The sequence below is a fragment of the Micropterus dolomieu genome, linkage group LG10, assembly GCF_021292245.1.
Source record: "Micropterus dolomieu isolate WLL.071019.BEF.003 ecotype Adirondacks linkage group LG10, ASM2129224v1, whole genome shotgun sequence".
In the NCBI taxonomy this organism is placed as follows: Eukaryota; Metazoa; Chordata; class Actinopteri; order Centrarchiformes; family Centrarchidae; genus Micropterus; species Micropterus dolomieu.
In genome coordinates this window covers 28454131-28470409 of record NC_060159.1, presented here as the reverse complement: position 1 = coordinate 28470409, position 16279 = coordinate 28454131, and the positions used below count along the sequence as shown (strand labels likewise).

Genomic DNA, 16279 nt, shown 5'->3' with positions numbered 1-16279 from the left:
ACCATAAATATGGAGTCCTGGTCTGTTTGATGCTGCTGGGCAGACTGAACACTGGGAACACATATAACAAAAATATATAAGATCAAACACACGTATATCTTGTTAAAGATTTTATCTCCCATCAAGATAACTTATGGTTAAAAATGAAAGTAAATCAGCAGCCTGAGATGAACTAAATGATATCTCAAGAAAGGTAAACATATATGTTTGGGTGTGTGTGTGTGTGTGTGTGTGTGTGTGTGTGTGTGTGTGTGTGTGTGTGTGTGTGTGTGTGTGTGTGTGTGTGTGTGTGTGTGTGTATATATATATATATATATATATATATATATATATATATATATATAAAAACACGGATTTAATTTCTTACATTTGCTTGGCAAAGTAAAGAGGTTGATCCATAGACCTGTCACTCTTTATGGACATACATGTGGGCACAGGACAGGCTTGTCTTTGCTGCTGGTTCCTATGAGAAACAATACATTAACAATGAAGTGCAGCCATTAACTGTTCATTCTGAACCCTATCAGATTTGGTGTGTTTGTTTCTATCTCCTCCAATGTCCTTAACAAAATCTCTAGTTCTAAAACAAACTCATCCATACAGTTACCCGAACAAAGGTGCATCCTTAGCTTGGCAAAAAAACTTGTGTATGTCAACTCTTTTACTTTTTGTAAGTGGTTAGTTGTAAGTCTACGTTCTTTGAAAACTCCTACCCCTTTATACCCTTACTACCATATTTAAGAAAATAACTCAAAATAATAAGTCTAAATAGATAATAATCTATAATCCATGAAAATGTATATTCAAAAGTTCTATTCTCATTTATTACCCATACACGACAATATTTACAAATTCTTCAATATAAGCCCAGGTTATTATCAGCACTGTGTTTCTGTTGCGGTGGCAGCCCGGCTGACGGAGAGCGCCCTGTGCTCTTTTGTTTCTTTTTCCTTCGTCTCGCATTTCTGTTTTCTCCCCCGTGTCTGCTCCCCTCTCCCTCTGTGTGTGCTCGCTCCCTCTCCGCCCCAGTGCTCGACCAGCACGCGGCCCGCCCCTCGAGGCGGTGTCGGACGCGCTCTGCTCCCTGAGCGAGGTGTTGCGGCGCCTCGGGCGTGCCTCCCCGACCCCTGTTCCGCACAGCCAGTGTTATCCCTCTCAGTCCCCGCCTCGCTCCCTCTCCGCGGACTTTGCCCCGTGCCATACCGCAGGCGCTCCCTTTTCCCGTGAATACCCGGTCTCTCACCCAGACAAATTATCCGGAATTTTGGGCACATGTGACTGTTTCATGGTATAGTGCGCCCTGGTGTTTAAGAGGCAACCAGTAACATTCCAGTCCGATGAGGTCAGCGAGGGTTCGTGCCGCTTGCGGCTCCTCCACCTCAGCTCGCCAGTAGGGATGGTAGCTCGCCCAACCCTACTGGCGAGCAGAGTTCCCTCGCCCCATCCTTGAACTCTCCTCGATGCCTCCCTTTCCTGGGGGAGCACGACCCTCTGTCTCGGGGCCCTCATCGACTCATGCGCTGACGAAAATTTTTTAGATCTGGAAATTGCTCGTTAGCTCAAGGTCCCCCAGGTTTCTCTTGACGCCCCCCTTCACGCCACGGGCCTTAATGGCCAAACCCTCACCACCGTCACCCATCGCACCCCGCCATTAGCCCTTGTCACGTCCGGGAACCACCACCATCAGGCTCTGTCTTTACCCCCCCACCGCTCCTACGACTGCTACATAGACCTCCTCCCGGACGCGCCTCTCCCTTCAAGTCACCTCTACAACCGTGTCCGGAGAGAGAGTCTATGGAGCAGTACATCAAAGACTCTCTGGCTGCCAGCATAATCTGCCCCTCTTCCTCTCCGCTAGGGGCTGGCTTCTTCCCTTCTTCCTCTTCCCTCACCAACCCTCAGTGGTCGCCTCGGACGTGGGTGTAGGCGCCTGTCTTTCCCAGCGCTCCCCTTTAGACGCCATAACTCCACCCCTGTGCCTTCATTTCACGCCGGCTGTCCCCCACGGAGTAATTCTGCTGGCTATCAAACTGGCTCTGGAGGAATGGAGGCACTGGCGTGAGGGAGCAAAGCACCCCTTCAAAGTCCTTACTGACCACAAAAACCTCTTACATTCAGACCGCCAAAAGACTGAACTCCCGTCAAGCCCAGTGGGCCCTGTTTTTCAACTGATTTAACTTCACCCTCTCCTTCCGCCCCAGGTCCCCCCTCCACTCCCCAGACACCCCTTCAGACCCCCTGACACCATCCTGCTTCGTGCTTGCCTCGTCGCCTCTGTAGTCTGGGAGGTGGAATCTGCCGTTTGCCGCGCCCAGTCCACCGACCCGGATCCCGGTACCGGTCCCCCTAACCGCCTCTACGTCCCCTCAAGTGTCCACTCCCGGGCTATGGACAAGGACTGTCGGGCCTTTGTAGCAGCCTGCGAGGTGTGCGCCCGCGCCAAACCGTCCCACCAGCCACCCGCCGGTCTGCTCCCCCCCCTTCCGGTCCCCGGTCGCCCCTGGTCCCATATCGCCCTGGATTTTGTCCCCAGTTCTAATGGAAACACAGTCATCCTCACAGTGGTTGACCGCTTCTCCAAGTCCGCCCACTTTGTCCCCTTACCCAAACTCCCCACCTCTCTGGAAATTGCCCGCCTCCTCATAGAACATGTTTTCTGCCTCCACGGCATGCCCCTGGACATAGTTTCTGACGGGGTCCCCAATTCACCTCGCAAGTCTGGAAGGCCTTCTGCTGTGCATTCGGAGCCACCGCTAGTCTCTCCTCCGGTTATCATCCCCAGACCAACGGGCAGACCGAGCGGGCCAACCAGGACCTGGGGGCAGCACTCAGGTGTGTAGCATACCGTAGCCCCACCTCCTGGAGTTCCCACATTCCCTGGATCGAGTATGCCCACAACTCCCAAATCTGCGCCGCCACTGGTATGTCTCCGTTCATGTGTTCCCTGGGTTATCAACCCCCCTTGTTCCCATCACTGGAAGAGGAGGTGGCGGTCCCTTCGGTACAGGCCCATCTTCGACACTGCCGCAGAGTCTGGAGGGAGGCCAGGGCGGCTCTGCAGCGCACTGCATCCCGCAACCGGCCGTTGGTGGACCACCACCGGACCCCTGCGCCTGCCTACCGGCCCGGGCAGCAGGTCTGGCTTTCCTCCAAGGATCTCCCCCTACAGACCTCCTCGAAAAAACTCACCCCCCGGTTCATCGGCCCTTACCTCTTTGTTTCTTTTTCCTTCGTCTCGCATTTCTGTTTTCTCCCCTGTGTCTCCTCCCCTCTCCCTCTGTGTGTACTCTCTCCCTCTCTCCGGCTGATGACCTCCGTCTGCCACACCTGCCTGCCATCAGCCTCTTCAACAGTATTTCTACCCCGGTTCTCCACTCCATCTCCGCTTGATCGTCGTTGCTCCAGTCCTGGTGCCACTTCAGCGTTCCAAGCTCTCTGATACCTCGTTCCCTAACAGAGTTAGGTTGTTAGTTGTCTTCCGAGACTAACCCTGTCTTTTCTTTCTCCCCGCCAGGTCCACTCACCTCCTCCATCCAGTCAGGCAGCTGACTACCTGCCTTCTCCCCTCGCCTCGCCTCCGCGGCGTTCCCCCGGCTTCCCTCCACGCTCCTCGCCTCTCTTGCCTCGGCATCCCCGCCGAGCCTTGCCAGCCCCACCAGCTCCTCGGCCCTCCGCGCCCACGTCTGCTGGTGTCCAATTCTTCCCTTTTCACCTCCCGTCTCCCCTCTGCCTTTTTTTCCCTCAATAAACCTCTTTTGTAAACTGACAAGCGTTGCGTTTGGGTCCGTTCTGTCCGAAACCACAACAGTTTCTCTGTATCTCTGGAATATAATTTCTTTGAACATCTTTTTAAAATGGAATATGTTTGGACATTGCTTTAATTCATTATTTAGTTTATTCCACAACTTAACACCACTGACAGATAAACAGAAACTTTTCCGAGTAGTTTGAAAACTGGGAGTCTTAAAAGTTGACTTTCCCCTTAAGTCGTAGCCCCCCTCTCTTTCCGAAAACCTTTTCTGTACATTGCCAGGCAATAAATTGTTTCTAGCCTTGAACATAATTACTGCTGTTTGAAATTCAACTAGATCAAATAGTTTTAATGCTTTAGACTGTGAAAATAATGATTCATCTCATTGCTCTTTTTTGATGTATAAATAACGATTGCAATGAATTTTGATATGTGTTACCCCAAACCTCTACACAGTAATTTAAATACGATAACACCAGTGAACAATACAAAATGTGGAGTGATCTGTAATCTAGAATTTGCTTAGCTTTAGCCAGGACTGAAATACTTCTAGATAGTTTTGTTTGGATATGTTTTATGTGAGATTTCCAGCAAATCTTTTCGTCTATAATCACTCCAAGGAATTTCATTTCATGTGCTCTTTCTATATTAACACCCTCGATCTGTAACTGAACTTGATTGATTGATTTACAATTGCCAAATATCATGAATTTAGTTTTGCTCAGATTTAATGATAACTTATTTGTGTCAAACCATGGTTTTATTTTTCTGAATTCTGAATTGATTAAGTCCAGAAGTTGCTGTAAATTCTGACCAGAAGTAAAGATGTTTGCGTCGTCTGCAAATAATACAAATTTGAGTAGATCAGATACTTTACATATGTCATTTATGTAAAGGATAAATAATTTTTGTCCCAACACTGACCCCTGGGGTACACCACACGCAACACATTCAGATGTATAATCTCCCAACTTCACAAATTCTTTCCTGACTTTTAAATAACTGCTTAACCACTTCAGCACTATTCCTCTGATCCTGAGCCTTTCCATTTCATTGATTAGTATTTCATGATTAATTGTATCAAATGTTTTTTTCAAATCAATGAATACCCCAACTCCGTATTTTTTTTTGGTCAGTGGAATTTCTAATTTCTTCAATGAGTTCAATTCAAGCTAGTGATGTTGACCTATTTTTTTCTGAATCCATACTGGCTGTCAGTAAGCAGTTTGTGTTTGTCTATGAATTTGTCCAATCTGTCATTAAAGAGTTTTTCTAGAATTTTTGAGAATTGTGGCAGTAGAGAGACAGGCCTGAAATTTGTGAAGTGGTGTTTATCTCCAGTTTTGTACAGAGGTATGACTTTTGCTGTTTTCATTTTTGTTGGAAATTGACCAGTTTGGAATGACAAATTAAAAATGTGAGTTAATGGTTTTGAGATCCCCCCAATTACATTTTTTATCAGTGGATACTTTAGTTATGCATTTTCTAACAATGTTTATTATTTATTTTTCTTCTACAGCTTGAAACATTGAACATTGATTTCTTTCAATAAGATCATTATATCTTTTATCGATAATCTGTGGCTTCGGGATTTTTCCAGCTAAATCTGGTCGAACATTTGCAAAATATTTATTAAAGTCATTGACCACGTCCTCCGTTTTATTGATGTTCTTTTCATTACCAATAAAATCCTGGGGATAATTAGACTGTTTAGTGCCCCTTCTAATAATACTGTTTAGTATATTCCATATACCCTTCATATTATTTTTATTATTATCTAATAGTTTACTATAGTATTCCTTCATACAAATTCTCATAATCTTAATTAACTTATTTTTATATTTATTATATTTATTTTCTATATATCAATATCTTTTTCCTTATATATTATTTCCCAGTCTTGTGAAAGTAGATCATCTTTAAATGCAACCATAGACTCTTTTGTTCTAACCCGTCTGAATAAAGGTTTGTTGTCTTTTTTAGATGTGTAGTTGCTGTTGTTAACTGTAAAAACTGATAGGTGGTCAATGATTTTATTAATAGTCCACTGACTGTATTGTTATCTATGTCATTTGTAAAAATATTATCAATTAATGTTGCACAGTGGGAAGTAATCCTGCTGGGTCTGGTAATTTTGGGGAAAAAACCCAGACTATACACTGTATTGATATTCACCATTTTGTAAATAAATGCATTCATATTGTGCTTGTTTGGATTTAGCAAATCAATGTTGAAATCCCCAGAGATGAACATGACTTTCTGATTTGTAAATTTTTCCTCCATCCAATCCTTAAATGAATCGATACTAGAACCCGGTGATCTATAGATACAACTTACAATAACATTTTTCTTTTTTTCCCTACATACTTCTATTGTTACACATTCAAGTAAATCATCCACCACTGTAGACATTTCTTCCACCACCTTGTGATTAAATTGCTTGCCAACATACAAAGCCACACCACCCCCATTCTTGTTTTCTCTGTTAATACAAAACATTTCATATCCTTCAATTTCAAATTCTGAGCCCTTTTCACTGTTTATTCAAGTTTCAGATATAGCAATTATATTGAAAGGCTGTTTGAACTGATTTAGATAATATTTAATGTTGTGAAAGTTAGCGTAAAGGCTTCTGCTGTTAAAGTGTATTATTGATGGTTGGTTTTCCGTATTTACTGAACTATTAAACTGTTCATTAGTGTAATAAAGGCAATTGCTGTTGGTGTTGAGGAAGAAGTTGTTTACCGGATCAATATCGTTTTCCACGTCCTGTGAGTGATGATCAGTGTATTGGAAGATGTTCAGCTCTTGTTTATCATGATCAACAAACCTCTGTAGTAGTTGATTAGCTCCGGTACTTGTGTGAGTTGTGAAAGATGTCATAATGCAGTCAGCGATTCAGCATACCTGGTTGGAGATGAAATATTTCTTGTCTATTTTGGTGTACTAAACCAGGGATGGATGACCAGGTTGTCATGTCTTAGGCAATGTCTCCCCTTTCTCTCGCAGCTCTCAGATCTGGCATCAGTTCTTTCCGTTTTCTTCTGACAGGATCCGTGAAATCCTCGTTGATAAAGATTTTGGATCCTTTCAGTGACTTTGTGCATTGAAGTATGGCAGATCTGTCCTTGTGCCTCAGAAATTTCACTACAATTGGCCTTGTTCTGTCCCCTCCAGGTTTCCCGGTCCGCCAGTACTTTCCTACGTCTCGGCCCTCTCCTGATGCCTCCTGAATTCCCTCAAAAACGAGGTTGTTACGCTTGGATTGTCCCTCCAAATACTCCATTTTGTCAGTGACAGCAAGTAAACTGTCACACGCTTTAAAGATGTCTGATTGCATGGCATTGCAGCGTTCAATTTGCTTAGCGATATCATTTTTAACGTCATCCACATCTTTTTGTGTAAATTGCAAACTTGTTTTTATGTCCTGTAGATCCTTAGTTATTACATCCAGTCTGTTGTTTGTGGAGTCCATAATGATTTTAACAAAGCCTTTGAAGTTGTTATGTTGTTGATCAAGCAGCGCCACAAACATTTCCTTTTGTTGCTGCATCAGTTCATTTACATGAGTGAGTGACACATATTCTTCTTCCGATTTCGCTTCTGCTTTTGCCTTTGGTGGCATTTTACCTTTTAGACTTTGTCACTTCTTGGGCAGTCTTCCTCTTTATCAACCACAACTCCTACCTTCAAGTGGACAGCTGGAAACACTTCTGTCTCAGCACAATGACGCTTCCAGAGATAGTACCCAGTAGCTATTAGTTGTGGCTCAGACAGGGCACTGGCCCTGTTTTGATTTGTTTTGATGAAACCATTAATACAGTATATTAGAATTTTCTTCCTTTTATACATTCCTTAATTGCAAATATTAGAAGAAAAATGTTGCTAACTCACTCAAGAAGTTCAGTAGTGTGTTGTCCACTTGTAAAGCCAGGTTGTCTCTCCATAGACCAATTACTCTTGAGCGACACACAGCTGGGTACAGAAGAGTCGGGACTCTGAAAGCTGAAAGGAACTACGAATTATTATTATTAGAGATAGATAACGAAGGCAGCCGGGCAGAGAACGGGCGCTGAGCAGGGGGGCATCGAGCAGGAGGACGGCAGCTACGAGAAACCTGTGGGGAAGCAATTGGTTGGACGGAACCGCCCCGGCCGCTGAGACGAAGCAGCAGCGGGCAGCAGCGGGCAACCGTGGCAGCAGTCGCTACAGAGGCCTGCAAGGAAACGGCGGGCTGATTCGGACACAGCCAGCAGCAACACGAGTAGACGACCGCAGCAGCCAGTGTCCGCCAACGCAATTCTACTCAAGCCTGGGCGACCAGTACGTCTGTAGCCCAGGGAAACCATGAGTAACAGTTTGAGTATCTCAAGTTAGGCGGCACAGAGGACCAGGCAGGGGAGGGCTGCAGAGTCGGGGTCGTGAGGCATATGGTGCGGGTTGACTGACGTGGTCACACTACCCGCCAGTGCTTCCTCTGTTGTAGGACGAGCGGTGACGACTGCGGATCAGACGGAGCGACCCGTGGAGCTGCTGGGCGGTGGGACGGAGAAATCTCCAGAGGAACTGTTTACCGTTTCCGGGAGATGGCAAATTATGGAACATTTCTTTTATTTAGCTTTTTCTTTTTTTAATTTTTGGCATCACATGGATTTTAGTTAGGCTGTTTTAAACTTACAAACATTTTTTAATCGTAATAAATTGTTAACGTTATTTTAGCTCCTGTGGTTTGTTTCTGCTCTGCTCCAACCCCGATTTTAAAGAACCTGTGTGTCTGTGAGTCCTAGGGCTCAGGGTAGCTATCCCTACGTGGCGTTGTCGGCGAGCCCTCTCAACATATTTAAGTTACACCTTTTTTAATTTCACTTTTATCACGAACGGCCCGCCACAAGTCCAACATTATTATAATTATTATTATTATTATTAGATTTTATTGTCTACCTTAGTGGAAATGTGTCTTTGACTTCTCTGAACAGATATGCAACAATGATACCAGTTAAAATTGCATTATTAAAATACACACAGTTAACAGTACGACACTATACCATCATCAACATACAACAACAGAAAATGGAAAGCAGCGCAGCAGATGTAAATAAGGTAGGTTACAACCTACAAGAAACACATTTAAAAGTGCTTTCAGTTTACATTCAGTGCCTGTATGCCATGGAGAATGAAAGATCTCTTATAGATGTTCTGGCTCGCCATTGGGACCCTGAAACGGCTGGATGGGAGCAACTCAAACTCTGAGTTTAGTGGGTGTAGGGTGTCTGCTGATATCTGTCTGCCCTTCCTGAGTACTGCCTTATCAAATACATCACTAAGCTACCTTTGTGGATTGCCAATCACCTTCCCTGCAATATTAACAATTAAAATTCAGGTTGCCATACCAAGCTGCTATACTAAACTGTAAAATGCTTTCTACCAGGCCCTGCAATGGACTGGCGACCTGTCCAGGGTGTACCCCGCCTTTCGCCCCATGGTAAGCTGGGATTGGCTATAGCCCCCTGCGACCCTGTACGCAAGATAAGCAGTTGACGATGGATGGATGGATGCTTTCTACCAGGCCCCTGTATGCCATCTCAAGAATGTGTTGACTCAGCCTGAAGCTCCTCAGCTTCCTGATAAATTGCTGGCTGGCTCTCCTAAAAATACTCTGAGTTTACGTTATAACTTAAAGTGCGATCAATGATTGTACCCAAGTACTTGAAATGTTCCACGACTTCTACAGGCCGACTGTTAAGTACAACATGGGTGATGTTACTGGCCCCTCTTGGTTTTGTTTGTATTATAAGTTCTTTGGTTTTGTTCATGTTAATTTCCAGTTTAATAGTCTGACACCAGTCCTGCAATAAAGTGACCTGGCTAAAGTAAGCTTCCTCATGTGCTGCATTATTTTCTTTGAGAAGTTCCACCAAGGCCATGTTATCAGTATATTTAAATAAGCTAACATTGCTGCTGTGCACAGTCATTTATATAATATGTCATTTATATAAATTGAAAACAACAGAGGTGACAACACACAGCCTTATGGTGCTCAAGTATTTATAACATCAGCTCATCTGAGTAGACCCATTCATTAAAAGTCTCTGAGGGCGGTCAGTTAAAAAACTTCTAATCCAGTGAATGAGCCCACCATTCACATTCATCCTACAAAGTCATTCTAAAATAATGTAAAAGTAAGAGTTGCGGCCTCTGTGCCCCTGTGCATAAGCAAATTGAAGGGGGTCCAGTTGATTCCCAACAGAGGACATAAGATGGGTACTGACCACTCTCTCCATACACTTGGCTAAGACTGTAGTCTGAAGTGCCACTGGTCTAAAGTCTCCAAGGGCTGTAGCCTCCTCGAGCAGTCTCCAGTTCAAATTCCCGAAATAACTGAAATTGAAGTTTCTGAAAGACCAACAGCAGCAGATTAAAGAAAGATCAAGCTTAATAAAAATCAAAAGAGACCAGAGACTACAAACATGAAACATAGCTTCTACCAACAAACAATGTAGGATGAGGAACGGAAAACCAATAAAAAAAAAAGGGAGTGGAGATAACAAAACCAGGTAAAACACATTAGACAATCATTGAGACATGTACAGGAAGTAAAATGAGACAATTAAACACAGGGCAAACAGAACTTCAAAGTAAAGCAGGAAACAACACAAACCCACCAAACCTTAACCGTGACAGTAACCCCCCTTCAAGGAACAACACCCGGCGTTCCACAAACACACCAATCAACACAAACAAAAAACAGGAACTAACTAACCCCAACCAAAACACGAGTCCCATAGAAACACAAACCAGGGTGAGTGGAGGGAGGTCAGGAGGTGGCATCCAAAACACAAAATAATATTTAACAAAAACACATGTATATCAGGTGGATGCCTGAGAATGGGGAAAGCAGGCAACCTTAGACAGACGGCACTGAGGATGAGCAGGAGGCAGATGGCAAGGGCTACCACTCTCTGGAGAGTTGTGACGAAGGTGAAACCCCTCAGATGGCCGGAGGAGACGAAATCTCTCTGGTGGTCAGCTGCAAAGACGGTACCTTTCTGGGGCCATTGACTAAGGTAAACTCAGTGTTAAAGATGGGAAGCCTCACGACACCCAGCAGGACTGGGAACCGGCGACAGGACAGAGGAGCTAGGGGCTGTTGAGGGTCAGGAGTCTGTTTCTGCATAACAGGGGAAGCCAGAAGCTGCTGCAGTTCAACAACTGTTGGCCAGGCTGCCAATGAAGAACCAGGTGCAGGTGTCACCAGGGCTGCCTGGACTCTTGGAGCTGGTGTCAGCCGGGTCACTGACTGAGCACAGGAAACAGGAGTCGGCCAAACTGGCCCAGTTGCCAATGGAACACAGGAAAAAGGAGTCAGCCGAGCTGCCAACTGGAACCCAGGACTGCTAAGCTGCTCCATCTCAGTAACACTGAGCTGCATTTATTTACAAAATGGTGAAAAAACCTGTGATGTGGTTTAAAGTCCAAAAAGCAAAAGAGTCCATAGAACACAGAATCCACAATAGAAATCAGAATCAGATTCAGAAATACTTTATTGATCCCTGAGGGGAAATTCTGTGTCACAGTTGCACACATTGCACAAAAGGCAAAAGGAATATACATAAATAAAGGTAGAAAGTTGGTATATAAAGAAGTATTTAAATATCAGAGTAAAGATATAAAATAAAATAAAATATAAAGGAGTGTGAATATGTACAGTGTTTACATAGTTAAAGGAATTGTTATTGTGAACAGTAATAATGAATAAATAGAATTGCAGCAGGTAGTGTTGCACATTAAGTATTTAAGCAAGTAATATTGCACAAAACAGATAATAAAGTCCCGTTTAAAAACTAACTAAGTGTCCGTGTGTCAGACACTTTGAGGGAGGAGTTATAAAGTTTGATGGCCACAGGAATGACTTCCTGTGGTGCTCTGTGGTGCATTTTGGGGGAGTAAGTCTTGCACTGAAAGTGGTCCTGTGTTTGAGCAGCACGTCATGGAGTGGGTGGGAGACATTGTCCAAGATGACATGAAGTTTGGACAGCATCCTCCTCTCTGACACCACCGTCAGAGAGTCCAGCTCCACCCCCACAATGTCACTGGCCTTGCGGATCAGTTTGTTGAGTCTGTTAGCGTCCGCTACTCTCAGTCTGATGCCCCAGCATGCAACAGCAAACAGGATAGCATAGGCCACCACAGACTCATTAAACATTCTCAGCATTGTCCAGCAGATGTTGAAGGACCTCAGCCTCCTCAGAAAATAGATACGTCTTTGGCTTGAGTGTTCTTGGCCCAATCCAGTTTATTGTCAGTGTGCACTCCCAGGTATTTGTAATCCTCCACAATGTCCACACTGACCCCCTGGATGGAAACAGGAGTCACTGGTGCCTTGGCTCTCCTTAGATCCACAACCAGCTCCTTAGTCTTTGTCATGTTGAGCTGCAGATGGTTCTGCTCACACCATGTGTGAGTCCACCACCAAGTCCCCCACCACAGCTCTGTACTCAGCCTCGTCACCCTGCCAATACATCCAACTACAGCAGAGTCATCAGAAAACTTCTGAAGATGGCACTACACTGTGTGGTAGTTGAAGTCTGTGGTGTAGATGGTGAAGAGGAAGGGAGAGAGGATAGTCCCCTGTGGGGCCCCGGTGTTGTGACGACACTGTCTGACACATAGTGTTGCAGGTGCACATACTGTGGTATGCCGGTCAACATTCCAGGACACGAGGGGGGCATCCACCTGCATCTCTGTCAGCTTCTCACCCAGCAAGGACGGCCAGATGGTATTGAAAGCACTGGAGAAGTCAAAGAACATGACCAGAACCAGTCTCTCCAGGTTCTTCATAATGTGGGAGGTCAGTGCCACAGGTCTATAGTCCTTGAAGCCACTGGGACATGGCGTCTTTGGCACAAGAACGAGGCAAGATGTCTTCCACAGCACAGGGACCCATTGGAGACTCAGGCTCATGTTAAAGACATGGTGAAGGGCTCCACATAATTGGGGGGCACAGGCTTTGAGCACCCCGCGGTGGACACCATCAGAGCTTGCAGCCTTGTTATGGTGCTTTCAGAACAAACTCGAATTGAATCCTTGCGACGCTTTACTTGCATGAGTACATTTGCTTCAAGTGTTCACACACAACGCGAGAAGGCAATTAGAACCCGCGAAATTCCGCTCAGGTTGGAAAATTTCAATTCATGCGAAGGCCTGTCGGTCTGAAGCCAGTGATGTACCTCATGCCACTCCAGACCTCCTTCAGGTTGTTCTGCTGGAGTTTACTCTACTTCTCATTAGCCTCCCTGATCTTCACTTTCAGGTCCCCCTGAATGGTCTTCACCTCCTCTCTATTGCCGTTTCTGAAAGCCCTCCTCTTAGCATTCAGGATGTCCTTGATGTCCTTTGTTACCCACGGTTTGTTGTTTGGGTAACTATGGACAGTCTTGCTGGGACAGTGCAGTCCACAAAGAAGTTGATGTTATCTGTGATACACTCAGCAAGCCCATCAATGTCCTTTCCATGTAGCTTTCACATAGGTCTCCTCCGACAGCTACAGTAATGGCATGTGAAATTTCCCGTGGCAGATAATATGGCCGGAGTCCCAGAGCAAGCAGTTCAATGTCCAGGCTACAGATACGCTGTTTCACCGTAATGTGACCACGATAACACCATCTGTTGTTAACTTGCTAATGGCAAGCGTAAAGGCGGGGGGCTTGCCGTTCTAGTTAACCAACCCAGTCTCTGTCAACCCAAACAGTCTGAAAGCCATCGATGGAGGCGTGGTGAGGAATATCCTGGTGTTGCCAAGACTCTGTCAAGCACATTAAACTACACTCCCGGAACTCCCTCTGACTCCGGGCTAACGCTGTTAGCTTGTCCATCTTATTAGCCAGTGACCTCACATTGCCCATGATGAGAGAGGGGAGACACGGCTTAAATCTCCTCCTCCTAAGTCTGTTGTCTGGACCCCTCTCTCTTCCCTCGCCGTTTCATTCCTCCTCTGTATCCTCTGTGTGTCCTCCTCCAGACCTGAGTGCCCTGGTTGGCTTCAGAGCAATCAGCTGGTCCTGGGTGTAAACAAAGCGGCCATGAAGTTGCTGCGCAACAGTTGGCGCATGTGCACTAGTGATGGGTGAGTAGTCCAAATATCCAAATGAAAATGTCCAGAGAAGAGCATGTGGAAATAATCCAGAGAACAGAGACTACAAACATGAAACATGGCTTGTACCATCATCACTATAGGAAAATGATAAAAGGGAACGATAGACAGAGAACCCCTTAAATACACAATGGAGAGGAGATAACAAGACCAGGTGAAACACATTAGACAATTATTGAGACATGCACAGGAAGTAAAAAAAAACAATGACACGCAGGGCAGATACAACTTCAATATAATGCAGGAAATAACACAAAACCATAACTGTTACATCATCCTTTGTAGGCCACAAGGAAAAGTTTACCAATGTGATTGGAAGAAAACTAGTTTCATGATACAATGTTATGGCCTGGAAGACTTGCAGAAGGCACTGCACACAATGCATTCTGGTTGTTGTAGGACTTTATGCACTAGCGCGATAATGAGTTCTTCAGCCTTATTCTCAGTTTTCTCTGGCCATAGGGCACCAATTTCAAAAATAATTGCATAGGTGATCTGGTTAATGAAATGGTTGTGAACACTAGTTGTTACTGTTCTTCAGGAAGAATCTTTAAAATGCCAACATTTCATAGCAACGTTATGACGACTCACTTCTTTCAGAAGAAGGTTGCCCTTTAAAAGCAAGAGGAAGCTCCTTAGACATGTGACTCTTGATGGAAACACAGCTGGGTCCAGGTCACCACAAAGACGCCAAACCTCATCTCGGGAGAGATGGATAATAACAGACACAAACATTGTACATTCTTACCTTTGATCAGCAGAGTGGTGTCCCCCTTTGAAGTCAATAGATCTGCCCATAGACTTGTCACTCTTGATGGACACACAGCTGGGTCCAGGTCCAGGTCCAGGTCCAGGTCCAGCAGAGTCTGGTCCCTGCTGCTGCTCTGGGCTTCAACACAACACACACAGAGCTTTGAGAGTGAATAATGATGGTGGAGTGATTTGAGTCCTGGACAGTTAGAGATCCTCATCTCACCTCTGAGCTTTGGTCTGGCTGTCATGTTCCCCACACAGAGTGCTTTTAGAGGGAGGGACTCCCTCCTCTCTGTCCTCACACTGATTCATAGCAGAGCCCACACCTTCACACAAACACAACGACATGCTCATTTCATTATAACAACATTTCACATCTGTCATTACTGTCAATTACATGATGCTAATATTCCAAGCACTGAGCAGGAACTCAATGTTCTGAAGTTTCTAGCCTGTTGGTGCTTGCGTCATTTCAGGGAGAATCACTTCTGTTTAAATGGAGATTACAGGGATTCAAGCAGAAATGAAACTGTGGAACTCCTTCCAGTTTAATGCCTGCAGTGTCGCTGAAGAAAGAAATTGTAACGAAAAAAATATTACAAGAAAGAAAGAAAGAAGGCCTTTTTCACCTGTTGGAGCTGAGCTTTAAAACACAATGAGGTGGTGATGGGGCAGAGGATGAGACATATTATCTAACTTTGGTGTGAGAGACCCGGGTTCAATTCCCCCATCCACCAGTGTGTCCCTGAGCAAGATACTTAACCCCTAGTTGCTCCAGAGCCGTGCTACCTCTGACATGTATAGTAATTGCAAGTCGCTTTGGATAAAAGCGTCAGCTAAATGTCATAAACAGTGTTTAGGTTTCCGAGACATTTTCTTTGTAGATGTTAACATTATATTTCTGAGCTTAATTTCCACATGAAAGAGGACCCCATCTCTCGCAAACCCCCAACCAATTATTATTTTTAGTGGTGGTAGTTAATTCTTATCCTTGGAAATTCACAAATCAATCCTCACTCAAGGTCCACCTTGACATGGTTGAAAGCTCAACAAAAAACTAGTAAGGGGATATTAAGTTGATTGTTTTTTTCAAATCTGCATTATATAATATATATATTATTAATATATTTATATTGAACTATAGATATTATAGAGTGTTAAAATATAAATACCAGGAAGACCTACACTTTTCAAAAAAAATGTGTCTTATTTAATCAAAAATGCATTTACTATCTTTGAAAACCATTAAATATAAAACTGCAATCTGCAATATGTTTTAGTTAATCTTAATTTCATTGAGATATTAAAAGAATAATTAGGGAATTAAATACTCAATAGTCATTTTCATCCTTCAGCAAACCTCTGCTTATCCATCCAGGCTAGTACAACGTCGGTTAGCATGCTTGATTAAACTTTGAATTTACAAATTTTGAATCAATTAACTTATCACTGGAACATTGCACGACAATTACAACTTTATAATGAAAGCTGAGTGGTTATACTCACCAGAGGATAAAGGTTGTTTTTTAATCTGTGAATTCCACACAAACCTGGAACATTTTCAGCTTTTCACGGCTCTGTGTATGTGCGTTTGTGTATTTTGTACTCTGAGAAAGTGTATGTGT

The 16279-nt window shown here is 44.3% G+C and overlaps 1 protein-coding gene across 1 annotated transcript in view; it reads right to left on the bottom strand.

Annotated features, from left to right (window-relative positions):
• LOC123977321 (protein NLRC3-like) overlaps positions 1–14778 on the bottom strand; it is a 25732-nt gene extending 10954 nt beyond the window's left edge. Inside the window, exons 1-2 of the mRNA XM_046059909.1 lie at positions 14650–14778; positions 7646–7756 (exon numbers count right to left, since the gene is read on the bottom strand). Of these exons, the coding sequence (XP_045915865.1) occupies positions 7646–7756; positions 14650–14699 (161 nt within the window). The 5' untranslated portion in view covers positions 14700–14778. The remainder of the gene's footprint in view (positions 1–7645; positions 7757–14649) is intronic.
• Between the last annotated feature and the right edge of the window lie 1501 nt (positions 14779–16279).